We start from the raw sequence: 26,738 nt of genomic DNA, 5'->3' as shown, positions 1-26,738 counted from the left end.
CGGTCCGGGGCGGGGCTCGCCGTTAAGGTGGCTCCGCAGAGCCGGCCCCGCCGCCCCTCCCGCTCCGCTCCCACCGGACGATGCCCCGCGGCGATGCGGGAGGAGGAAGAGGGGGGGGGAGAGATTCGCGGAGCCGTGCTCGCCCGGCCCGGCCCGGCCCGGCCGTCGGGGCGCGGAACGGAGCGACGGGATTCGGGCGCTCCGAGCACGGGGTGAGCCGCTGCCCGGTGGTGTGGGAGCCCGCCCGGTAAGGGCTGAGCTACGGGGAAGCTCACCCTCCCACCCCGGGTCCGGGCGCCAGGAACGGAGCGGTCAGAGCGCGGCGTCCCGGGGAGGGGGAACAGAGCTCCGCTTGGACCCGGGGGAAGATGGGGAAGCAGACGGCACCAGCTCGCACGTGTCAGCCGTGAGGAAAAAATAATCATCATTAAAAAAAAAAGAGAAATTACTCTTCCCCCCCCCCCAAAAAAAAAAAGGAAAGAAAAAGAAAGAAATAGAGAGTGAGAGATCTATAAATAAGCGGCCGAGAAGTATTTGTGTATGGCAGCGGAGTTTTAAAAGGATTTTTTTTTCCTGCAGGATCAGGATGCCGCGCTGTGATTAAATATTGATTTTGTGTAATTAGTTTTCATGTGAACTATCCTCCTCGCTGATGGCTTGGAGATTTCAGAACGGGAGAAGAAATGGAATCGGACGTGGAAATTATTACTTAGCGGAGGGACGGGGGTGCTCGGGGCCGGCGGCGGCACAAAGGGGAGAAAGCCAAGTTCCGTCCGCAGCGGGGAGGGCGCTGACAAAGCGGAGCGGCGGAGCCCCGCAAGCGGAGCAGCTCGGACTCCGCGGCTCCCGCAGCACCCGACCCCCACCCCCACTCCCCCCCACCCCCAGCCCTATCCCCACCCTCGGCCCCGGGGCTCCGCGGCCGCTGCTCCGGCGGTCGCTCCGCGCCCCTCTGCGCCTGCGTGCGCGCCGTCGGAGCGCGTCTTGCGAACGGGCGCAGCTCCCCCTGGCGGCCGCGCGGCGCAGCACTCCGGGAGGGCCGAGCGGAGCCGTCGGGGCGCGGCGCGGGGGCCGCGGGAAGATGAGGGGGAAGGAAGGGGGAAAAGGGGGGGGAAGGTTTCGGTTCTGCTTTTAGGGCGGACGGGGCGCACGCACCGTTCTTTGTTCTGAATCGTAATGCTAACTCTGTCGTGTCAGTGTTCGACGATGTCCTCTTTATCCGATCTTTGTCTGGCCATAGGGGCGTTCAACTTAAGTGAGGGTTTGGGTTTTGGTTCTTTTTAAGTAAGGGGAAAAGGTCTGGATTAAGCTGGAGGGGGCACTGAGCACTGATGGAGCACTGCAAGGAACGGGACCGGACAGCTTTCGGGGGGGCCCTTCCCACTCAAACCATTCTGAGTCTGTGAAAACCTGAAACGCAGCAGAGAGCACTGTAAAGTGACAGCAGCAGCAGCGCACACAGACACTGTCGATGTGTTCGCGCCAGGGTGGCACACGGGTATTTCCCACCGAGATGGCCACGTGCCCGCTGCACAGTGTACCTGTCAGGAGTAGCACTGGACGCTAATTACTGCTGCAATCACGTTGGGTTCCATTTGCGGCCGACCCTTTTTGTCACCGCTTTGTCATCACGTTTATACACGGCCGCTTCTCTGGGGAGGTGACCTGGGCTCGGCTGCGGAAGGAGCAAACTCAGTGCTGCCCGCGCCGCATTCCCACTGCCCGGAGCTCCCAGCGCTGCCGCGCGTCCTCAGGCCGATGTGACATCGCGGCTCCGCTCCAACTCGGGCGCCGCTGCCTCGAAGGCGCGTCCTGTAAAGATTCACGCGCATCAGCTTCTACATAAGAACCCAAATCCTTCGGAAAAGAGATCTTCGGCGACGCAGGCGGCTCACCTTCTTGCTCCGCAGCCATTGGGGCCGAAGAAGCGCCGTCTGTCGGGATCAGCTGCAAAGGACACGCACCTGTGGGACGGAGACTCCCTCGTCCGTGGGCTGAACAGCCCAAGTGCTCAGCGGAGCCCCGTGCCGGGCACAGCAGTGGAGCCCCGGGGCTGTCGGCACCGCCGGAGCTCAGGTACGGAGCGCCCGAGCAGGGAAACCTCTCCTACAGCGCAGCGAACGGGGAGAAGTCTGTCTTACAAACAATATTTTTACTTTCAGTCTTCGGGTTTTGGCCATCGTGGGGGAAGGAGGGAAAGGCGTTATTTAAATAGCGGTAGCTGCAGGGGATTATTTTCTAAATTAACAATAGCCGCCGCTCCTGCCAAATCCAAAGTGGAGAGGATTCATTTATTTCGACTTCCAAAACAATGGCGTGATTTGGGGTTTCGTATTGCAAGCTCTGAAAACCAAATAGCGGGGTTGGCGTAAAAAAAAAAAAAAAAAAGAACAATTGAAACGCCATCAATTCATCAGCCCTGAATTCAGCTCTTCCCGCGGTGCCAGGCCGACTCGCACTGAGAAAAGTCGCTGCTCAGCAAAAAAAAAAATACAAAAAAAAAAAATCCCTTTTTAACAAAATGAATGCATCATACATAAAACATCACGAAGCGTACAATTAGTAAGCAAATGTAAGAGTTCAGCTCAGTTCATAATTATTCAGCAAACCTATTCAGGACCTTTTTTTTTTTTTTTTTTTTTTCTCCCCTGCAGCAATCAACTGTGTGGGCTCATTACCACTGAGAAGCTAAGGAAAAACCACACATAACTGTGCAAAACAAGCCCATATGCTGGAGAGCTCCGGCCCAGCTCACCATTAGCAAGAGCTCTTTTAAGCTGTTCCATGGGGCGGAGGCACGCCTTGCCTCCCTGCACCGCTCACACCTCAGCTCTCTGGTTAAGATCAGGCTGCAGATGTATCAGTGTAATTCCTGAAACGCAGAGCTGTGGGACTGCAGTTAAACGGGGACACTCCTCGTGTGAGCACTGCTGGGGCTGTGGGTGTCCCTGGGGAGCGGGCGGCTGTCGGGGGTCCATTCCCCCTCTAACCGCTCTGTGGTTCTGTGACTCCACATTGAAAAGAAAGAAAGAGGGAATTAGATGATATAAACACCCCAAAGGATTGGGTAGGCTGCAGGAACTGTAAGGGTTTTCTATTTCCTGAAGTAACTCAGTGAAACATAAATAAAAAGTAGCACCTCTCTGTATGGATAATCAGTATTTAACTCTCCTCGGTATTTTACGGCAGAGTTTGTGTGACTTTGTTCTGCTGTTTTCTTAGACTCGGAGCAGGTGGGATTTATGGCAGTGCAGTGGAGTGGGAGCAGTCTCTGAGCATCTGGGAAGTCGAGCTCACCGTGGGCGATGCCAGAAAACCACCGCCGTTCATTCATTTTTCACCATCTCATAAACTGAACCATTGTGAGAGGAGAAAACCAGAGGCTGCTTCATGAAGCCTCGAGGACTTCGTTTTCCCCGAGCGTTGGGTCCGCAGAGCACTCACCTTTGGTGCTTTAACTCGGAGAAAGCAGGTGATGGTTCATGCTGTGCCTGCAAGTTCTTCCCCTGTGCCCCTTCGTAGAATCACAGAATGCTTCGAGTCGGAAGGGAGCCCTGAAGGTTGTGTGGTCCCACAGGGACACCCACAGCCCCGTCGGTGCTCACAGCCCCATCCCCTGACCACGTGCAGGGACGGGGCACCCCCACCTCTCTGTGCACCCTGGGCCACTGCCTCAGAGTAAAAACTTCTTCCTTACATGCAATGCAAACCTCCCCTCTTCCAGTTCGAAGCCGTTTCCCCTCGTCCCATCACACGGTCCCTGCTGCAGGGTCTGTCCCTTCCGTCCCACAGCCCTGGGGGTGCAGGTGGCACACCGCCCGCCACCAGCACAAGGGGTTAAATATCTCCTGCCATCCCACAGCAGCGCTGCTCCGGGATCACATGGACAAAAGGGCCGATTTAATCCCGGCTGCAGACGACTCACATTGTGCTCCCAGACTTCGAGCAATGTCAGGCTATCGGGTTTCCCACTCCTATCCAAGGCACAGCCCGAGCACAGACGGGGAACAAAGACCTCTTTGTTACCGGGAAAAAAAATCCCCCGAAGATATTAACAGCGCAGCAGAGTTCAAACTGTTAAATGATTCAAATATTATTTAATGAATACATTCAAAATGAGGTCTCACAACCCAGAACGCTTTTTTAGATCATCATTTACAGAGAGCCCGCCTGTTCGTTTACTTCTTTATGAACTCATTGCTGTCAGGTTTTAATTACAGCCATTTTGCTTCCGGGCTTTTACAGGGACTTCACTCGTTGGCAGAGTTTGGTTCCCCTTATGAGCTGCAGCCGGTGAGCACCGCAGCTCCGGGAGGTGGGTCCCCACCTGGAGGGGTGGTGGTCCCCAAGGACAGGGACGGGGCTGCGAGCACTGCTGGAGCTGTGGGTGCCCCCGTGCAGTGGGAGCAGGCGGCTGTGGGGGTCCCTTCCGACCCAAAGCACAACCAAAGGGCACCAGGGATGCAGTGTTGAGCAGAAAGGGAGGCTATGGATTCCAGTTGGGTTTTGCGTTTCAGTAAAAACGTGCAAAATAATGACAGAAAGTCTTGAAAGCGATTCCGGGTGAGTTCCCAACAACAGAGGCTCTTGGGAAATAATAATAATAAAAAGTGATCGCTACAGAATGGGGGTGAAGATTAAAATGGCAATACCTTCACTTCCCAGTTCCTCTAAATGGTTCAAAAGCATGCACCAGGAGCACGTGGTCCCATTCAGACCGTGCTCTTACGTGCAGCCGAGCGATGGATTTAAAAGGTTACTGTCGGAATATGGTTCACAGCAGTCTACTGCAGTGAATAAATATCATGTTTACATACCCATTATAACAGAACCATGTTGCACTTCCACTGCTTCACGTTGGTTTGCCATCTGGAACTTAAACAAGCTGTGGAGCAAAAAAAAAAAAGAGGGGGGAAGAAAAAATAAGAGAGAGAATTTGAGTTTGAATTTGAAAGGAACTGTACAAGTTTCGATTTACAGCAGCAGAACGCAGTGCCCCAGCAGGAAGAAACCTGTCCAGACAGGGGTAGAGCTGCTTCCCCATCAGCACACAGCCTGCCTGGCCCTGCCACACACATCTGCTGCGATAGGACAGGGGGAAATGGCTTCAAGCTAACAGAGAGGAGACTGAGATTGGATATAAGGAGGTCGTTTCTACACTGAGGGTGGTGAGGCACTGGCACGGGGTGCACAGAGAGGTGGTGCCCCACCCCTGCACACACAGGGCTGTGAGCACTGATGGAGCTGTGTGTGTCCCTGTGGGAGCAGAGGGCTTTCATGGGTCCCCTCCAACTCCAACAGTTCTAATTCCTGGGCTCCTAAGCATTTATCAGTGATGTGACTGAACAGACTGTTTTCCTCATCACAGTCTTCATCACCTCTCCCTTGCTCCAGCAGCTTCATTTCCCACCGCACTGCTCTTGTTCCATGTACCACACCCCCATCATTGAGCACGAGGACCACATGCTGCCAAACAACGACATTTAAAACAAAACTCACCCATGGTTTCTGAAATCCAGCGGCTCCCGCACCGTGCTGGGTTCAGGAGGTGCCCATAGCTCCACGACCCCTCCTCTGCTGCACACTCCAGCCCGGACCCCTGCTCTGTACTCACATCATCCTACCTCAACTTCAAAGGTTTCTCAGACACTGTGAGACCTGAATGTTTACTCACTGCTTTCTGTAAGGAGTGTTCTGTAAGGAGGTTTGCTTCACTCTGAAGGAGCCGTGCTGTCATCATTCAGCCCTGCACTGGGCAGACTTCCACACCTCCTTCCTAATGCCACATCAGCAGCTTTGCTGCTTCCTCCTCCAAACTAGAAAGCTTTGCAACCTATTCTGTCTGCGTGGTGGGACCGTCCTTTCCTCGCAGGGACAGGGTACGGGATTAGCAGCACCTGGAACACAGGAAGGCACCCACAGCCAAACACAGCACTGCTCAGTTCCAAGCACAGCACACAGGAGCGCCTCCGAAATCCTTCGGCAGGCAGATTGAAAGAGACAAAGAAAGAAACCCACCTTCTCCATACCCCAAATGGCAGCAAGGTTCCAGCCAGGAGTCACTCTGCTCAGAACATCCAAGCCAACCCCCTCCCCACTGCTGCCACCATCCAAGTGCACATGGGAGCTCACGACACTGCAGTGCATCCGTGGAGGGCTCAGAGCCCCACTGAGCTGAGCACCACATCGTGAGCAAACCACCGCTGCTGATACCTGAGACAAGAGACAGAGTGTTTTATCATCAAATTTATTTCATTGACTGCTTCGCTGTAGGTCACACCAAAGTCTGCCAAAGTAAACTAAGCATTTTACATTCACTACAGGGTTCGCTCGGATTTTCACAACTATTCCGTATTTCTGAACTCGTAGGGCCCCTTTCCCTCAGTTTGCATTGAGTCCCATGAATGACAGTGAGATCTGTATTCTACCAGCAGACAGAGATCGGAGCCCTCGGGATCCTGGGTTTGCAGCAGCCCTCCTTGCAGCAGAGCTGTTAATGGAAGTGTGTGCACATACATCCACGTGTTATTTACAAAACCAACCTCTGTTACAAATATCCACTGAACCGTTCATCCGGAGGGGAAACAAACAGAACCCCCACCCCAACTTGGCAGCACGGGGGGGGGGGGAGGAGGAAAGCACCCGGCAGCGCTCACCCGGCTTTGAGTTCAGGCAGATGCTGCCATTGACACGGAGGAGAAACCAGCTTGCTCCTTCAGCGAGCAGTGCCAGTAAGAAAAAAGGTTGGAAACAGCATGGAGGTGATGCGATGAAGATGGAAGCTTAAGCAAGGCTCGTCCTGCCGAGGTTACGGGGGACAGCAGGAGGAAATCAGGCAGCAATAGAACGTTACCTAGTTAGTGTTTCTAAAATAGCTGGCCTCTGACCAGAGAGCACTCTGGTGTATGTCTACGATACACTCTACCTCGATATCATCTTAAAAACCACTGAAGATGTTTTCCTGTTTGAGAGTTACCTACAGACGTCTTTATTACGCCGCTCCTGAAGCGCTGGCAAACAGCAGAGAAACACGTCAGATGCTACGATTTAAACTTTCATCAGACCTGAAAGTATACGTTTCTTTTTAAGTGTATTTTCAACATGAAAAGAGCTAAAAATCACCGTTATATCCCATTGTGTGATGTGTGTGAAATCGAGACAATCTGCAGCACTTCCAAAGCGGAGCTGTGGAGAACAGCGCTTCGCTCATCGCTGTTACGTTGGAGGTCTCCACAGAGAGGTACTCGCAGATCTCCTTTGTGCAGAGAGCTGCTTCTGGAAAAACCTCAAACTGCAAACATTTATTAATCACACGGCCTTTTTTCTTAATCTTGCCAATTTTAATGAAGAAAAAAAACATTTGCAATTCAGTGTACAAAAGTCCAATAAAACACTTTTTTTTTTTCCTTGGTGACCAGTGGGTAAAGGTTGGGTCAAACTCATCGGACAGTAAAAGTCTTCCAATTTCCACTGCGAGCAACTGATTTGACTTGGAGGATAACGACCAGCCAGAAATAAATAGCTATAAATACATTCATTGTTCCTATTTCCAAAATCATCACATAGGGAAGACACAAAATTGAAGTTAACGTATGTGAATCCGTTCCCTTACAATGAGACGGGGTCAGGGTGTGGTGGAGTGACTCAGGACAGGGGGGGGAAAAAAAACTCAGGCATAAATTGGTCCAGGATTGACATTCATGAAACATAACCAGTTAATAGAATTCTGCCGTTAATTCAACCTTTAAATGACTCTACTCAGTTGATTTTTATTTGCTTCAGGTATACATAATGAAAGCAGTTTCCTTTGCATCTTTGCTGAGGACAGGTATAGCAGTACCCTGCAGACACTGTAACAACCCCCTTCAGTATGCATGTGCGTATATATAATTATATACAAATAATCATGCATCCACACACACATTTGTAATGCAACACTGCACGTGACGGTTCAATCCATCATCATTCATCATTGGCAGCACTCGTTCCTCTGACTTGGCCTTGATTACGTAACTGTGGAGAAAGAAAACACACAGGAGAGCATTAAAAGCTCCTCCAAACATGAAGTGCCAAACAGGTAACTGAGTTCGCCTCCAGTTACAACGGGGCAGGGCACTCACAGCATCGCCGAGACCGAGCGAGTCGGAGCAGAGCGGTGCCGGGTGACCAGGGCCCTCACACACACAGCAGGTTTCACAGCTGCTGCCACTGGGATCCCACCTGTGGTGCTCCAGCAGTCACAGAGGGGAATGGCAGCATTCACACACACAAATACTCAGCAGTTTGCCCACCTCGGGAAATGCTGCTCCCTGCAGTGACTATTTTTATGCTGTTCAGTGTTCATAAATATCAGTGTGGAAATGGATTTTAAGAAATTAACGTGCTTTAAAGGTGACAGCCCACAGTTCCCTTCAGTTATGGGGATTAAGTCCACGTATCACAGGATAGGGACTCCTGCAGGTTGTGCCCAGGAAATTACTTGCAGGCTTCAGAGCTCAGAGCCAGCACAGTGATGACAACGGGTCATGCACTTGGGGTTTCTGCTCTAGCAGTGCAGAAGGAAGCAGGTTCTATGGCCAGGGTGTAAAGCATTCTGCAAACAGACTGAGCACCTGCAGTTGTTTTTACAGTGCTTGTGTGCAGAGAAGGTCTCTCGTGTCCCCTGAACACAAAATGTCTCCTCCAGCTGTTGATCACATCAAGGTTCTCAAACAGGAAGGAGGCTCAAGGCCCAGAAGCATTATCTGGTATCATTCTGCCAGCAATTCCCATACATATATCAGTCACTTTTCTCCCTTTTCATCCAGCAGTTGACTTACACAGCTTGATTTGCCTCAGAACCTACAGAGAACTCCTCTAGACGTCAGCAGCCAATGTGCCTCGAACGGAACCCTTCTTACGCATCTAAACGTAAAATAAAACTGTGAGCTACCACGTACAGAACCTATCACACTGTTGGTTAGTAAGAGAGAAGTCAAAACAAGGCCAAGACTACACTTTGTTCCCTGGCCAGGACCAAAACCAGAAGCAGTCTCAGCTGAAGGTTTTGGGAGGCTGGGTACACAGTGGGTTTGTTGGGGTGAGGGATGCCTGGGAACCACACGGCAGCTGGAAATGATGCTCCCTAGATTTTTATCAGCCTATGATGCCTCAGAGCCACCCTGCTTGAAATGCTCAAGGTGTACCACAGTGCTTAGGCAGGGCAGATGCTCTCCTATGCAGTGATCAGCTGATGTGCATGTAATGAGCCACCAGTGGCTCCTCACCTCCAGGAGTCGGATGTATAAACCACTGTGAAAGAAAAAAATGAAGAAGATGGGCTGGTGCTGAGAAACTCCTGGAGGACACAGGTGAGGAGTCACAGAGCAACAGAAAGTCACAAAAGCAGAGACCCCGACAATAAACACTGACTTAAGATGGACCAACAGAAAACCTGAAATGTTCACAGAATCTGAAGGGAAAGAGTAACTTAAACCAGAATGAAGAAAGGGTGTCAGAGAGAAAGGGAACAGCAAAAGAAAGGAATGCATCCTAAGAAACGCTGCCAGTGTCACCACACTCACTTCCTGCACTCATCTGTGCTTAAGCACTATCATCCTGCATAACACAGCAGTGTCAAAGCTGTTTCTCTGTAGGGATGGAAGCACAAGGACACTCTAGCCACACATTAGGCACTCTGTCTCTATGCCATTGCTTCCCAGTAGCTCAGGACACAGAAAAAAAATGCTTTGCAGTATATCCACGATTTAATGACAGTTACTGCTCCACACAATGGATATGGAAAGTAGTTGGATATGAAACAAATCCAAATGTCTGGGGTGAAATTAACATTCATGCTGTAATTGCAGTAACATTTCTGCCTTTGGTGTGTTCTCCAAAAGGAGCACTCCACCCCCAGCACCTCAGCACTGCATCACCATGTTTATAGATACCTCTATTTCAACTGCTAGGAAAAAAAAATGCTTCAGCAGTAGTGCCCACTGCTCTCACATTTCACAACACAGAAAAGCTGCGTGAGCACTGCGAAAATGTGACTTCTGCAGAAAGAAATGCACCTGAGTTCCTGAAGATAAGAGCTACCTGAAACAAACTGGCTGCACTGCTTTGCAAAACAAGACAACAGCAAGGAGTAGGCTTGACATTTACAAACAAGGTTAAGTGCTGTGCTCAGGAACATGTGAGCTGGGCTTGGCTTAACTGAAAGGAACCAAAAAGCAGCAAATGCTCTGCAAAAGTGTTTAAAAGAATGACTACTTAACAGTGAGAAATGTGACAGAACTTTGTAGGATGGCAAACAACCACAGGGACACCAAAGGGACATTGTCCCACGCACATGGCTGAAGCTGCAATCCATACCTCATCTGCACTCCTCACAGCCACTGCTCCTCCTCAGAGAAATGGGATGAAACACAACTACGGGTGCACAGCAGAAAACCCTTCTGACAAAAATCAGTTCAAGAGAGGGCAGTGGTTCCTCCACAGGGGCCTGGGAATAGGAGGCCCTAAGAACAGGTTCTACCACGGAGGAGGATTACAGAAATCCGTGTGATCTGAGAGAACACCTTTCCATAAGCAGGAATACCCCAGTGCCAATGAGAGAGTGCAATGTTTGCAACAGCAAGTGGACACATTCCTCCCAAAATCTACTCCAGGAGCTGCTGGGGCAGACTATCCCCTCCAGCTCTCAGCAGAGAAAAGGTGGTTTTACCACCTGACACCATCTACCTATTAGCACCAGCAGCAATAAAATGCCTCCTCCAAATCCCAACACTTTCACACTTGATAAAGATCAAACATCAAGTGGGGATGGAAGAGTTACAGCTAGTAGTTTTGATACTAAAAGAAAAGATGTGCTAGGCTCAAACCACAAAAAGCACTTCCAAAACCACTGTCAACAGGGAGTCAGAGCCATGAGACAGCCTGCTTAAATATGGCAGCTGAAATGAGCAAAACCATGCAAAAAAAGCAAGTGACAGCTGAAGGCACGTCGTGTCCTGACAGCACCAAGATGATGGAAGGAAAGCAACAAGGTGAACAGGATTTGGACATAAAGCAACGGGCAAAACAGGAACTAAAAAGAATGGATTCCACAAACTGAAGGACTTAAAAGTGAGAAAGGCTCATGTCAAAGCCAAGCTCTGGAAACAGGCTGGAGAAGGCTTCTTGCTCAGCCTATGATGCTCCTCTACCTCTTAAAAGAAAGCATACGGAACGTACCCAGCGGATGGAGTTCCTTCCAGACATCAGTCCAAAGATGGATTAAACTATACATACCCGATCCTCACAGCCACTAAAGCACATAAACTGACAAGCCCATTAACTTTACTGGCTTCCTCTTTGCAAGTAAAATTCTCAGTTTTGCTGTACTAACGAGGACGAGTGCTGCTGTTTTTTCATGTGACCTGTACAAGAACATTGCACAACACGCCTGAAGAGGAGAAGTAACCGGGTCTGATGATTAGAAATGAACCAAAGCAAAACGATACAAGAATTGATGATGGCTCTGAAAAGTGGTTAAAGACAGAAATGCACCCAAGGTGATTTTGTGCAGTGAGTGTGAGAGCACTGATACAGAGATGGGCAATGCAGGCATCCAGATTCAGTGACATCAGAAACACACAGCCACTTCCAGCCTGACACAATGCAGCATGCAGCAGCCTGAAGTGCATGGGTCTGCATAGGAGAACCACTAGAGGGGCTACAGTGCTCTTCAGCAGTTGCCCAAATGCACACGAGGGAATGGATAAAACTTAATATGCTTCAGTTCCCAAACACTACATGGCATTGCTACACACAGCACACAAACATCAGCCTGACGGTGCCCTTACCGCTTCCAGCTCCTTCTGAGTCTCATCCTCCATTCTCCTAATGTCTTCCATAGTCAGATCGATCCACTTGTCAATCCAACAGAACAGCTGGCGATGGAAGTTGGTAAATATCCTTTTTTCTTGCTTTAAGAAGAAAACATTACATGGTAGGCCTGCATTCTGCCACACAACAGCAAAGCAACTGCAGCTATCCATTCTGAATACGAAGCACTTACCTTCTGTATAAGGTTTTCCACTTTGTTCTGCAGTCCCCACCACTTAAATTTAATTGTCACCAACTTGTAAGCACACATTTTAGGGCACTCTTCATCAGTTGCTAGCTCTTTCTGTTTATGGATAATTGAAAAGGTTTTTTTAATTGATTTCAGTGAAATGCAGTGAATGTTATTCTACGTCTTTCATAAATGACTGCACTGATCTCAACAGTAACAGGGATTAACAAACAACTGAGTCACATCTATAACTACCTTATATTTCTGCCAGAATTCCATTAATGCTGCAAATACATATTTTACATGTAAATTTTAGCACTGATTTCACCTTCATGACTTCCACTACTTTCTGAGGTTTTGAGGGGACAACAATGCTTAATTACAAATAGCTACCGCCAAATTATTTTGTGCTTCTGGGACTATTACCCAAAGGCCATTACAATCTGAGCTGTGTCAGTTTTCTCAGTGTGATGGTGGAAAAGATGAAAAAGATGCAGATGGTAAGAATCACATCAGCACCCCTGAAGTTTACTTCCCACAAAAACAGAAAATAAATGTAATGGGTTCTGCTTTGTCCACATACTATAAAAAGGAATCAAACCTGGCACGCTCTCCCCTACTCCTCTATCCCTCAATCTCCCACCCTGGAGATGATGGCAGAAGGAGTATGTTGTTACCCAGGCACAGATGTGACTTCTAGCTGCATGGCATAACTCACACATTCATTTTTGCCTAAGGAATTACAGACATCCTGACTGGTACTATGGAATGATAGGGAAGCACCTCCTGTCAGTGGGAACAGTGGTAACAGAGATGGTGTGCACACAGCTCAGGCTGCAGGACTCTGGGAAGAAGGATCCCCAGTAGAATTCATGGCAGGGATAAGCAGGGGACATCCACCACCATTTCCTCCAATTCCTACTTTCTTATTATGGTTTCTGCTCCCAAACAGAACTGAAGTATCCTTTCTTCACAGGAAGAAAGGATGAATTGTAGGAAAAAACACACTATTTTTCCTACAATTCATGCAGCCATATTTATGTATCAGAAGTGCCCACATCCTATTCTTGCTTAATAGCACGTTAGGTTACTCCAAGCCTTGTAAAAGAGGAATAATACAGGGGAAATAAGGAAGCTGACAGCAGCTTAACCCAAACCTCTGCATGTGAATAACAAACAGTACTATGGGAAGACCACAGATTCTGCCCAAGATGTTGGTTCCTTCCTCCTCAGGGAAGGAGCACAAGGTCGCTGTGGGAAAGGCCCATGTGGGGCTGTGTGACCCATGGACAGAGGGGAATTAACTGCTTTTCTTTTTTGCACACAGCTGCAAGAGGAGGAGGAGGAGAACTCAATGCCTGCAACCTGCATGCAGTTTTAATTACCTTCCAGTTTGGCCCCAAAGGTCCTCTCTTAGTCTTCACTGACTGGAATAATGCAGGGTCTTCATCAGCTTTGTAGTCCTACAATATAAACAACAACCAACCCTGAGTGTCAGAAAGAAATAGCTACAACAAAGCCCTGCATCAAACTGCTGCGCAGTGACCAAACTGATCCACCTGACAGTCCGGAGCAGGGCGAGGGGAGCACGTTTTCAGTCTGTTTTACACTGGAGTTGAAACTCCATCACACCCGCCCATCACCATTGCTGCTCCTGATGTATTTACAGCAGGACAGCACCCCGGGACCCCTCGGAGGCCCCACTTTCCTTGTGCTGAGCACTGTTTGCCATAGGCACTATCCTTGCAGGTTTGTAAACTTCTTTTTTTGGGGGGGAAAGGAATAATGACACAGAAATCAGAAAGCTAACATTTTCCAAACTGCAGCACTGCAATACATATCCACTTCTGAGCAATTGATCAGAACAGAGAGGGAAGAAGGCATGAGTGAGCTGACTTGAGAAATCAGGACCTGGCTGACCCCAGCCTGGCACACAGCAGGCACGAGGCAGCAGCTCCCCTGGCACTGCGTTACCAAACACAGGTCAGCCATATGCAGTGGGAACAAAGCCCTTAGCAACAGAGCTGAGAAATGCTCCTGAAGTATGGAATTGCTCACTTCACTGATGAGAGGTATGGAAATGATTACTTCAGAGAGAAATTTATTTGGGAATTAGGACGGGTTAGGAACCCCTGACCTTGGTACCCAGGACAAGAAAGGTTTACATGATGTATGGGAAACACGTGCCTAAGAAAACCACTACACCCCAACCAAAGAGAACTGTAAAGGTTTAAATGACTTCCAATTAGGATGAGAACTCGGTGGGTGCTACGCTTAGCAAAGTTACTGTGCCAGTTTTACAAACAAATTCTGATGAGGACAACATTTGCAGAGCACAGAATGAAAGAAACAGCGCCAGGAAAACAGGCACAGGCATTCCCCCACTCCTGCACCACAGAGCTGCCACAAAGAATCCCATCTGCAGATTGCTTTGAACACAAATTAAAACTAAAGCTTTGTCCTTCTACTGCGTCCCCCAACATCCAGAATTCAGTCCCATCTGCCTCAAGATAGGAATCATTGTAAGAGAGGATCTCTGAACTCCAGCACTGCAGGGAAGGGACAGTGTGATGGCATCCTGCCTTGGAGAGCTGCTTCCCATAAACACTGGAGTTACACAGCCATGAGATAACCCCACCCCTGGGGCACCACGGAGCAGGGCTGAACAGGCTGAGTTCCACAGGAGCCCACTCTAATCCAATATCCTGTCTCAGTGGCCAGTAACAGATGCTGCGTGGAAGGATGCACGCAGCCCACGGGCAGACCTAGCGATCCAAGGAACAAGAAGCTGGCTCCTCACTTACTTGCTTTGGCTGTCAGGGGGTTTAATATCAACTCAGTGGTTCTGCCATCACTGAAGGCCCCATCCAACCCATGAGTTAATGGATTTCAGAAGCATTAATGGACACTCAGATCATTTAAATACATACAAACGGATTGGTTTTCCTAGAAACATGTAACTGATTCAGAAGACCTTCGACTGCATTGCCAGCGGATACGTTTTCATCGTGACCACAAAACAGCATTTTCATCTATTTTTTCCCTCTAAATTGAAACAATATATTTATACAAAGAGCCTAAATATGAGCCAGGCAGCTCCAGCAGAGTGCTCCTGCAGGTACTAGGAGAATCTGTTATCCACCACACAGGAATAATCTGAGGAATCAGCACAAGTACCGCATGTTAACACTGACAATTCAGCAACACGGGCATGCAGGCCCACCCCACTTATCAGCACTGCAGAAGGACTGACAGCAACATTTGCTATTTAGGAAAACCCCATTCACTTATGGCTTTACTGGAATAAAGTCCTTTTTACAGGCATCAAAATGAGCAGTATTCCCTCACATATGACATGTGTGGCATACAGAACAGAGCCCCAACTCCCAGTTGTGGCTGCAAGCACACAGGAGCACGGGCACGAGCCTGCTGGCCTCGTTAGTGCTCTGCTTCCTTCAGGAGCCAGCCAGGTGAGCACAGGGGCACAGCGAGGTGCTTGCCACCAGCTGCAGCCCTCTCATCCCATCAGTGATTTCCAAAGGCTGTGGGTGAAGACAGCTGCAATCTGCTCCAATCCTCCGCTCCACAGCACATTCTGAAGGCTTCACCTTATGTCTACACATAGATATCTTTTAAGCATCCCTTGGTAAATCACTAGTAAGAAATACGCTGTTGTAGAACTTAAATACATTTCTACATATATACATTTATATTCTATATATATAATACTGGTTATGACTGCTAGTCAAACAACTGCAAACACCAGAAGAGAAGATGCTGGAAAAGGGATCAAAACTATTGCAACACAGAAACAATTTTCTACCCATCATTCTGTGTGTTTTTTAACTCCTTGCATAAACGTTGCAGTTGGTTTGGGGTAGCAATGCATTAAACAGAACCATGAAAATGCAAAAGCTGCTGGCTTCTAACTTCTCATTTGTGATTGAAACAGGTACAGCAGTAGATGCAGCCCTGAGATTCCTGGTGCAAGCATCTGAGCCTTCCAAGGGAGAGCCCATGCTCCTCTGCAGCCTACCAGGGTGTGGGGGACCAACAGCATTCACCCCACTCAAAGTCATTAAGGTGAAAGACACAAAGTTAACATGTTAACAAGGATGATTCATGCTAAAGTTGCTCGAGACCTCATACAGAAGCTGTGAACCAAGACCTCACAAGAATCACTTGCACCACATCCCGTTAGACTGAAGCCTAGAAGGACAAGAGAGCACTGTAGGAACTCTTCACAATACACAAACCCTACCAGCATGCAAGCAAGTCGACTGGACTAGAGCCAGAGTACAAATAAACAACAGTTCTTCACAGAGTTTAAGGAAAATATCTGTGCAGTGAGTGCTTAACTCCTGACAGCAACAAGTCCTTCTTAGGAAGAAAAACAGGCAACAGTTGGAAGAAATATTACAGCTAAAAAACCCTGAAGCTCTCCGGAAAACCAGTCAGACAAGCACTATGCAGCTGAGTAACACTGAAAAAGATTTTTACTTCTCTAGGAAATAAACAGATGCTGTTTCATTTGTGCTTCCTGCTTAGAACCACAATTCAATACACATGAATGCAACAGACTGCAATAGAGAATTATTTAGACTGTGAACCACATCCAATAAAGCAGTGACTGCAGCAAACCCTCACTTCAGGTGTTTCTTCACAGTTCACTGCCCACCAAGGCTACAAGTTACTCCAAGATTCATCAGTGTAGTGGGAATAACATCATCAGGTGGTGCCACCTGCTCTCCCTTTCATCTGCTGACCACCAGACATTCACACAGCTGCCTCACTTGGGCACGAGAATGAAACAAGCCTGAAGCCCCACAAACACATCACGTTTACAGAGCATCCACTTCTTCAAAATAATCATTTATTTTTTAGCTAAACTAAGAGGTATATGACATAGACAAGGTGTAACAAATTACCAATACAGCACATGATGCTATGCTTCTGGACTACTAATAATCAACTGTTTAATGTCTATCACATCAGATTGAGGCCAAACTGGGACAGACCCACCTCGCTTTCAGAAAAGCTGTTCTTTCACTCAATCTTTTAAAATTCTTTTACAAACCCCAAAAGAAGAACGTTTCCTATGGGATGTCTGACTTATTGAAACTGTAGGGCGAGGATCATAGCATCAGAATGGCTTGGGATGGAAGGGACCCCAAGGATCATTAAGTTCCAACCCCCCTGCCAGCACACACACATCCCATTTCTCTCACTCTCAGTGCATGGATTAAACAATTTGACAGCCCTGCATGAACCTGTCTTCTTAGAACATATTATGATCCAGTATGACGTAGAACAAGACATCCAACTTCGGCATTGCACAGAAACAGCTATACATCTGACTTCAATTGCTTTGCTTCCACTATACTCTAGTTGCTCGCAAATTGTTCCCAAAAACACAGACTCTTGTGATGTTAATTGAGTGCTCAATTCTGCTTACTCTTTGAAAAGTCTTGTTCTCCTGGGAAGTGATTTTTATATACAAACCACATACAGCTATTTGACTGTTCGCTGGAGATGATCAAGAGGCCACAGTTAAACCTATACCTGAAGAAAGCCACAGACGTTGGCCAAATTATCTCTACACATACTTAAATGAGCACAAGTTAACATATGCATGCCATCAGCAGGGGGCAAAGAAGCAGCATAAGGGTAACTCTGAGCAGGATCTACGTTCAGATAGAAGTTCATTAAACAAAACAGCGACGTCATATCTGAAGTCAGGACTCTGCAAAACGGAACATGTAAGGGACAAAACAGAAATGCAAATCTGAACCACGAGGTGGAAGTCAGTCCCAAGGATTCCTACACAACGATGGGCTCTGCTGTGAATCTGAACTTGGAAGTATTCACTCAGCACTTTGTGATGGCTGAAAACGGTGTCTGCAGTCACCACAAAAGGAAGAGAACGTAGAAACATAAAAGCGACCTCAGACTCTGGATCAAACCATCCCACACTCATAGTCCTGAAACTCTATAGATTAAATATTCAAGAGAGGGGAAAACAAAAAACAAAAAAGAGGATAATGTACTGGAAATAGTTTCAAGGACTTTCACACATGAAATGGTTTCCATGTGAAAACGGACAGAGAATGCAGACCTGGGAGAGATGATGGAGAGGAGGTGGGGGAGCACAAAGGAAGCATGGCTGAAACCTGTAAGAAAAATCCTGCAGAAAGTGTAAAAAGGGAATTCTGTTTCCCCCACACAAAATGAACTGAACTATCAGTCAGGCACATGGTGCTGCCTCCCTACCCTCCACAGGACTCAGTGCCACAAGGGTCAGAAGTGTAAGTGGTTTCAAAACGGATTAGATGTGCTCATGGGAACGGAATTTCCTACCAATGCACCAGATGTAGCCAAGGGGGCTGGAAATCCTTTAAACACAGACTGATCTTTCTCTCCACAGATATGCACCTCAGCTTTTCATACTCTACGCTTCCCAAATGTCTTATCCTTCCACACGTAACTGCTACTGGCCACTAACAGGATACTGGGTTAGATGGATCTTGGTCCTGAGCCAGAAGTACACCTTCTTTTAGCATACCACCATCTGTCAGTCTTCAGTACAAAGGAAACTGCAACATAAAGGCAGGCCAGCAGTGCAAGAGGGAGTACAGCACAAGCAGTGCTGTTCCTTAAGAGTACTCCAAACAGAGTAAATATGTAAGTTCAGCAAAAGTTAATAATAAGCACAACCCTTTATTTACACATAACTGTGACTGAGAAAGCATTCTGACAGATGACAGCATTGTAGTTGTCTGCCACAATTCCAGGCATGGAATAGGGAATGCACAACATACATTTACCTGCCAGGTCAGCTCTAAGGTCATATGGAATGTCTGAAAGAACAAGGGGCAGCAAAACGATTCCTCGCTGCATTAAAATAGGCAAGACACATTTAATTTGGTTTACAGGGAGGTTCTCCAAACAATGTATTTTCACACAGGTAAACCCACAGATCATCCATTAAACATTAGTTAAGCAACAGTGCAGGTTATGCATTTAAATTGCTATTTCTATTGCCAACACATGAAACACATCTTTCCCATTCACACACCACTGTGCCCTTTTCCCTCCTTCCTTTATGTTCCTGCACAGGAGTCCTCTCCCCACAGTGTAAGATACCCAAGTATTCATTTTTGGAAAACAACAGTTTAATAGCTTCAAGAACAGCTGCATGCACACAACCAACACAAACAGGTAAGTGTTGGTGTAAGCCAGGGATTAGAACAAGCACTTAAGTACAGTGAAGGTACCTTCTAAAGCTGTGTAAAACAGCATCTGAAATCAATGTCTCCTGCCTTCTTACTCAGATCAATCACACATGGTGAGCCAGCTAACAAAACATTGGTAATACGGAGGAACAGAATGGGAGCTATCACAAATTTGAAGTGCTGGCCTGTAAGCAAAATCTCAGCGTGGTGCAGATAAAGCTGAATGCATCTCTTTGGGTATTTATTTCAGTAAAATTGGACACTATCAGAGTTAAGGCATCAATATGTTTTCTGTGCAAAGTGCAATTGAAAAGAGAAGATGGAAGCGTGCACTCCTAGCACTAAACTGCCACCCTCCCTTCTCCATCTAGCAGCCAGCTTCCACCACTCCACACACCTCTCTGTGTTTGGCATACAGCTACATTAAATAACCATGTGCTATTACTGATAAAATCTCTCCTAATTTTTCCCATCTTCTATCAAGACATTAAACTTCATACACTCAGGAAAAAGGCCACAGTCTCCTAAGGAGAGATTTCTAGGTGTATCCAGGATGCTTATATTCACCAAAGCACTCAATAAAGAGGGAACCAAAAGAAGAGATGAGCAGTTCATTTCTCGAGAACTGCTCTGATGAAAGAAGTTAAAAAATAAATGTCTAATTTTCTGTGGCACAGCCTGATGGTTCCTCTTGAGATTGCCTGAACCACAGAATGAAGGATGGGTGGAGGGACAAAGAATTTCCAGCCAAAAAGCAGCAGCAGAAGCACAAGAGGAGCTCAGTGGAAATGCTACTCTCTCTCATGCAGGACAGCTGGGGTAGGTTCTTGCTCTTGGCTTCAGACACTGAGATGAGCACACAGATGCCCTCTTTACCAAATCAATTACTTTATTTCCAGCTGTAGATAAAAACTACACCTGTGTCAAAAGTCTGTTGACTTTCATGCTTTTGTTGTGTAACTAAGAGTCAAACAGTCTAAAATTGTAAACACATTTACTGAGCATGAAACACAGGAAAGAATGATTCAGTTCCAGATAGTTTTACCTGTTGGATAAAATCCATACTGCTTCTAGCTCATTCACAACAAACACAAAGCATCAACAGAACTAGCAGCACGTTATAACCACACCCCAGCATCAGCACATTTACTTACTCCTGGTTCTACTTGAGTTCTATCTGCAATGTCAATATGGACAACTTCAACACTCTTCCACGTGTTCGGATCTAAATTGTGCACCTGCAAAGAGAAAGGAGTGATTTTGATGCCAACACCTGAAAAACACTGTACCTTATGCAGTACCTGTATTTTTTTCTGGACTTCAGAGGGGCAGACATAAAGACAGTGTTCTCAGAATCTATGCTTTCTTCCTCTGCTTTTCTAAAAGGGAATCACTTTTTAGTTAAATTAATTCACTAAGCAACTTTAAACCAGCACAGAGCCTTCAGCTCCTGTGCCTTCAGGAGACCAGGTCTTGAAGTCGAGCTGTATCCTTCACATTCATCAGAGCTAATGACATCAAGCTCTAATTAGAAACATCACCCATTCAGGAAAATGCATAAGCTTTCCAATTTAGAAAAAAATCTTTACAGGCTCCAAGGTGCAAACGAGGCTGGTTTCAGTAACCTGAATAAATCCAGACAGTTCTCTGAAGATCAGGTCTGCCTTCAGTACGCTCCAGATGAATGCCTGCAGTACAAAGCTACACAACCATCTAAGCACGCAGCTAACTTCACACCTGTTGTCTGTATGGCACACCTAAACTTACAATCAAAGAAAGCAGAGCTGCCCAAGAAATATTCTCCTTCTCTGTAACACACTCCTTCTTTAGGGATGAAGTGATTCACTGAAGCTCTGAGAATATATTGACCATCAATCCCTCCTGAGTGCTCTGTAAATACATCTGTCACTGTACAGCAAGAGGTCCCCTGAAGAGACCTGTGAACTGAATGAACCAACCAGGGGGGAGAAAGAATATCTCCAGCCCAGAAATAATTCTAATGAAACGTGCACAGATAAACCACGCTGGTTTCATAGTCAAAGTAGCACTGGTGTGTCAGAGAAAACAATATGAAATTAAAAGTTTCCACTTTCTGAAAACCTATTTTAATAGGGGTGAGAATCAGGCATCTGCATTGAACTCAACATAAAAAACATGGAAATTCTTCATGGTTTTGTACCCTGACTCATTGAGAAGGATTTGAATAACGTTCTTCTTATTTATGTAAACAACCAGCTGGACTTTCAACTCTATACAATGATTACTGCCATTACTGGACACAGAAGCCTTTCCTTGGATGAAAGTACTTGGAAAACACTACTAATGTTAGGTATCCAAATCCCAACTCACGTTCTCAGACGTCCCCAGATCGGGTTTATGCCACGTCTCGATTTTTATGAAGAAGTCATCTTTCATGTATTCATTCTATAAGAATTAACACAAATCCGTAAGTTTGATTACACTCACTCAGTTTAACTTCCAGTTAGACAGCACAGATAAATAGTACACGTGTTAACTTATATCTGAATAAAGCAGTCCCCACTAGGTCTTGACTGCCACACATTCTATTTAAATTATAACAGAGTCCGTTGTGCTGCACACAGGAGGTGCAATGAGATAACCTGCCCCTAAGTGAGCAACACTGGTGTAGGGGAGTGGCTGCACTAAGTGATCTTGGAGGTCTTTCCCAACCTTAGTGATTGTAGGAGCTAAAAACCAGCAACAGCCCCAAGCAGCACACTGAAAGCAGTCCCACTAACAAGCCCAGCTTTGTGCTCACAAAGCAATACGAGTACTGTCACACAGTGTTTTAAATGAATACTGCAATAAAGATGGAACAACTCTCTGAAAATATACTTTAGTTAATGAGACCGTTCTGAGAGGTCGGGGGGACAGCTAACGAGGAGCAGATGTTAATGCATAGCACAGTTATGACCACCAAGGTCTAGCTACTGCCAAACCGTATGCCTCAAGCCTAGCACAGAACACTTCTAATTTCAGCAGTAGGAAAGCAGCCATCAGCAGGCACACATATGATGGGGAAACAAGTCGAGCAGTTCAGCAACTTGTCTGCAGTGCCTTATGCCATACCCACAGGGTGACAATCTAAATTAAGTCTGCATGCAAGCAGATAAAGGAATTTAACATTAAACATACAAGCTTCCTCAAGCAGATCACAAAAATAGATACACTGGATAATAAAATCTTGCTGATCTCTTTAGCACATGTTTTAAATAGCAAACCCCACCAACACCGCAGCTACGACGCTCCTCCTCACTTCCCAGTTAACCCATTTTAATTGAGGCAGAATTTCACTTTGCAGAAAAGAAGGATTTCAGGGACTGATTATTTCACTGCTCTTCCCACATTCAACACTAAAGAAAAAGCTGACATAGCCTTCTGTTTGGCATGTCTTAACAAGACAGACTTTAGGGGCTGTAACAGTAAGTAAAGATACTGAAGATGACGTAAAAAAAAATGAGAGCATTTCTTTGACAAATTACAATTCTTCCCGATTACAGCCAAACAGGAATAAAGGAACAAGTTACTCTGTGCCAGGAAGCCCAACAAGGCACATGTAAATGGCTGAGTCTGGCTTGCTAGAGTAAGAGTCCGTTGTTGCACCCACAAATGAAACATATTTCAGAGCAATCCACTGTAGGACTGACAGCAATTCAAACTCACCGTCACAACTGGTCATTGGAAACACGTGGGATGAAAGAGAAAAAGAAACAAAAGCATTATTAGATACAATTGTTTCTGAAAAGTCTTACATACATCACATTGTTAAGAAACATTCAAAACTAGGCCAAGAGATTTTGGTGTATGCAGTCAGCACACTGCAGCAGAACACAACTGATTAGACTTAATTTTGGAAGCTTACTATAAGGTGCTTCCAGCTATTCAGCGAGAGCAAGAACACAGAGCCTACTCTTAAAGCTACCACACTTAGAACTATTTCAATACAGCAGTCACCTCATTCAAACAGACTATAAAGATTTATAGCAATTATTTGGTTTTCAACAGGTTCTGTTCAACACTCAAAGAAAGAGAGAGGTGTTGAGTCTTGCACTAACGACGCTGCACTGCGTGGCTGCTACACTGAGGCTGCTCTTCAGCAGAAGACCTCTTCAAAACAGGAGATCCCAAAAACACAATGTTAAAAGTGAAACGTACTTTCTACTTCATGGCACCCACTTTCTCCTAAACCATTAGAGACCACCCCTGAGCAGTGACAGCATGAGACACCAGGTGTGACCTACTTGTTCTACAGTAAGGATATGCATTCCAAGCCTTCTCGTGGAACACCAGGGAGCCTTCTGGAGCAATCATTCTTACAAAACCAGGAACCTTACTGCAAAAAAAAAAAAACAACAACAAAACAACAAAAATTGATATGATTAAATTATTTTTTTTGCCAATTGTAGATCCTCACTGATTTTTCGCACTCTATTAAAGGCACATTCTACCTAAACTCTGTAAAGATCAAGATAACTGAGTTACCCACAGTCAGCTATGCAGGAACTCTACTGATGACAGAACAAGTAAACTGTTGAAGGTACCCTCAAAGCAATTAACAGTGAGTGAGCCCCGACCAATATCTACATCTCTCACCTCTTTAAATGATAGATTTTGTGAGTATATTGTCCCTTCTCATCATCTTTTTCATAAGGCTCGTTTATTAAGACTTGAATTCCTTCACCTCCTCCTGTTTCATTCTTGCTAGCTTCTGCCACCGAATAAAGTTGACCAACTTGATACTGGAAAGTTAAGAGAAGCAAGGTTTCAACATTTAAGCTCAACAAAACGGTCATCATTCTTCATTTGTTCTCTATTAAAAGCAAAACACGTATCTTCTTCTTAATTAGATAAAAATAATTTATTTGTCCATTTACAAGGCTTGGAAATGATTGAATTCCAGCACTGACTCTTTCAAATTAATGCTTTTAACCAATCAGGTACCACACTCACAGGACCCACAAAATGGAAACCATAAGAAGTGCAACATTTTCCCCCAGAAATACACAAACATTTGTGAGTTTCAGCTGAATGCATGTCAGTGCCATTTAAATAACTGCCTTCAGATCTCAGAAGATTGTTCCTACTTTTGCCTTCAGGAAAAGCTTTGGGGTCACTGAATGCCTCGATCAGCAGGAAAATTCTGCTGCAGAGCACAGTTGCACAATGTTCTTCTCTTGCTCATAAGGCACAGAGTGGCTCAGAAACAACCAAACACTGCTGGCCCTGTAGGCATCTGCCTCCTTTGAAATTCACTGATCTGCAGCAGGTTAGCTCTGCCTGACTGGTGGCTTACACACCCAGTACCTTATGCACAGCCAAGCGAGGGCTGCACAGCACAGGAAACATTTGTATCCATGGCAGACAGGCTTTGAGAACGCATTGAAAGAATTGAAAGAACACATTGGCATCTTCCTACCCCTCCCTCCAGAACCAGAACAGGTCAGATGAGGACGTACCTCTTGCACAGAACATGGCAAAACCACTCGGCTGGAAGAGGAAGAAAAAAAAATAATTATACAACCAACAATTAGGTTTCACCAACAGATATAAGCTGCAATAAAGACAGGCAAGAAGGAAACATCAGCATAAGTTAATCCAGGTTTTCTTTTCAAAAATGAAACACAACAGTAGAGCTATATGAGGACACCGTGAGAAACTTATGTAAAATCAAAAGGATAGATGTGTCAGAAAGAGGGAAAGGTGGAGGAAGATGGACAGGAGATGGGTGAGAACATCAAAAGCTGCACAGAAGGGCCAGGAAATCTAAGCTCTGCTTCCAGCTCTGCTGTAACTCAGAGGACCCAGCTTGTTTCATATGTCATGATGAACACTCGTGCGGGCCCTCAGAGCCTACATAAGACTGTTAGCAATTACAGCCGTTATGAGTCACTTAAAGAGCAGAGACAGCTCACACCCACTGAGGTGGCAGCAGGACCGAGCTGGGTGCCCTAAGGTCCCTCCACCTGAACCCTTCCGTGCTTCTGTCTCGGAGTTCCCATCCAACTCCTTTACTGCTTGTCAGGACAGAGATCCCCACGTGCCTTACTGAACTACTTTTATTTCCGACTATGAAACCTTCCGAGAAAAACCGAAAAAAATCAGGTGCCTCCGAAGCCTGACCCGCCTCGAACGCTTCAGCACGGAAAGCGGAGTTCGCCTCTCGAGGCGGGCAGGCGAGAACGGCCGTCAGAGCGGAGCGCGGGCTCGGCCCGGCCGGACGCTCACCGCCCGCGGGTGCCGCCGGAAGCGCGGGGAGCACCGAACGGAGCGGCTGCGGGACCCCGCGGCGCGAGGCAGAGGCGGCGCCCCGTGCCGCTCGGATGGCCGCTCCCACCACCGCCTGCGGCCCCGCGCCCGCGGAAAGGGAGCGGCCGAGGCGGCGCAGCCCCGGGCCGGGGCTGGCCGGGCGCTTCCGGCGCGGCGGAGCCGAGAGAGGCCCAGCGTTCGTCGGCCTCCGCCGCGGCCCCCTCCGGCTGCGCGCTCACGACACGGCCCGGTCGCGCCGGGGAGATGCGCAGAGTGGCTCCCAGCGGCACCGAGCCCCGCCACCCCGGCCCCGCTCGCCTCCCTGCCGCCCGCACTCACAATTCCTTGATCAGCACCATCTTCCCGCACCGCCCGGCACTGCGCAGGCGCAACCGGCGGCGCCCGCCCATTCAGTGCGGCGCGCTTCCGGGGGAAACTCCTCCCCCTCGAAGCCGGGCGTCCAATCCCGCCGCGCCGTGCAGCCCTGCTTCCGGCCCTCACCTCGGTGGATCCGGGCACGGTGCGTGACGCGCATGCGCCCGTCGCCCCCAATCCGAGGGCACGTGATTCACAGCAGCGCCTCCACCTCACCCGCATGCAGCCAATGGCAGCGCGCCGTTCCGCCTCTAGCCCCGCCCCGCCCCGCGCCCGCCTCGGCCCGGCGGGTAAGGCGGCTTTGGCCGTTAAGGCCGGAAAAGAGCCCTGAGATCAGCGCGTCCGACCGCCAGCCCGTCCGCACAAGTGCCACTTCTGCCAGCTGTGCTGCCCTTGTATTTCACTCCAGTGAGAGGAAAACACTGCACCCAACGCAGAGTAACACTCGCTGGCCCGAATGCTTCCTGTTCCTTGTAATAAAATCTAATAGCGCTTGGGATTGTCTGAGAGTGAAGATGTGCGAGCTGGATGCTAAGGAACCCACCACTCAGACCTCTGCCTTAAAGCTTGGCCTTCGAGGCACAGAAACGCAGACGGGCTGGGCAGGGCATGGCACGGAGCTTCCCGAAGTTCCCAAACACTCTGAATTTTCCTTTATTTGGTTTTTCAAAATCTTGGCTCGGCTGCTGCTCTCTCCCCATATGGACAACATTTGCTTTTTGTTTACTCAGGCAGCTGCGATGCGTGCTCCCTCCAAAACCCTTCTTCTCTTTGTTTATACCCAGACGATACCACACATGACAGTATCATCTGCATCCTGCTGA

General features: G+C 47.5%; 1 protein-coding gene across 1 annotated transcript; it reads right to left on the bottom strand.

The window, feature by feature from the left end:
• Nucleotides 1-7,420: 7,420 nt before the first annotated feature.
• Nucleotides 7,421-25,942, bottom strand: PITPNB (phosphatidylinositol transfer protein beta). Its single transcript, XM_065739004.1, has 11 exons — nucleotides 25,879-25,942; nucleotides 24,750-24,780; nucleotides 23,887-24,032; nucleotides 23,535-23,626; nucleotides 22,957-22,964; nucleotides 21,622-21,696; nucleotides 20,427-20,510; nucleotides 13,426-13,503; nucleotides 12,044-12,154; nucleotides 11,829-11,951; nucleotides 7,421-8,013 (listed from the first exon to the last, which is right to left on the bottom strand). The coding sequence occupies exons 1-11, from the start codon at nucleotides 25,896-25,898 to the stop codon at nucleotides 7,963-7,965; spliced, it is 819 nt and encodes a 272-aa protein (XP_065595076.1). The 5' UTR covers nucleotides 25,899-25,942; the 3' UTR covers nucleotides 7,421-7,962.
• Between the last annotated feature and the right edge of the window lie 796 nt (nucleotides 25,943-26,738).

Source organism: Cyrtonyx montezumae, unplaced genomic scaffold, assembly GCF_038088225.1.
Source record: "Cyrtonyx montezumae isolate F1298 unplaced genomic scaffold, pur_monq_1.0 scaffold_23, whole genome shotgun sequence".
In the NCBI taxonomy this organism is placed as follows: domain Eukaryota; kingdom Metazoa; phylum Chordata; class Aves; order Galliformes; family Odontophoridae; genus Cyrtonyx; species Cyrtonyx montezumae.
Note: the sequence above shows the minus strand (reverse complement) of the source record. Positions and strands in the feature narration are given on the sequence as shown.

Coding starts and splice junctions, on each gene's coding strand:
- PITPNB (XM_065739004.1), bottom strand. CDS start 25,898: ATGGTGCTGATCAAGGAATT. Junction 23,627..23,886: donor AAAATCTATCATTTAAAGAG/GTGAGAGATGTA, acceptor TTTTTTTTGCAG/TAAGGTTCCTGGTTTTGTAA. Junction 11,952..12,043: donor TGGAAAACCTTATACAGAAG/GTAAGTGCTTCG, acceptor TTCTTCTTAAAG/CAAGAAAAAAGGATATTTAC.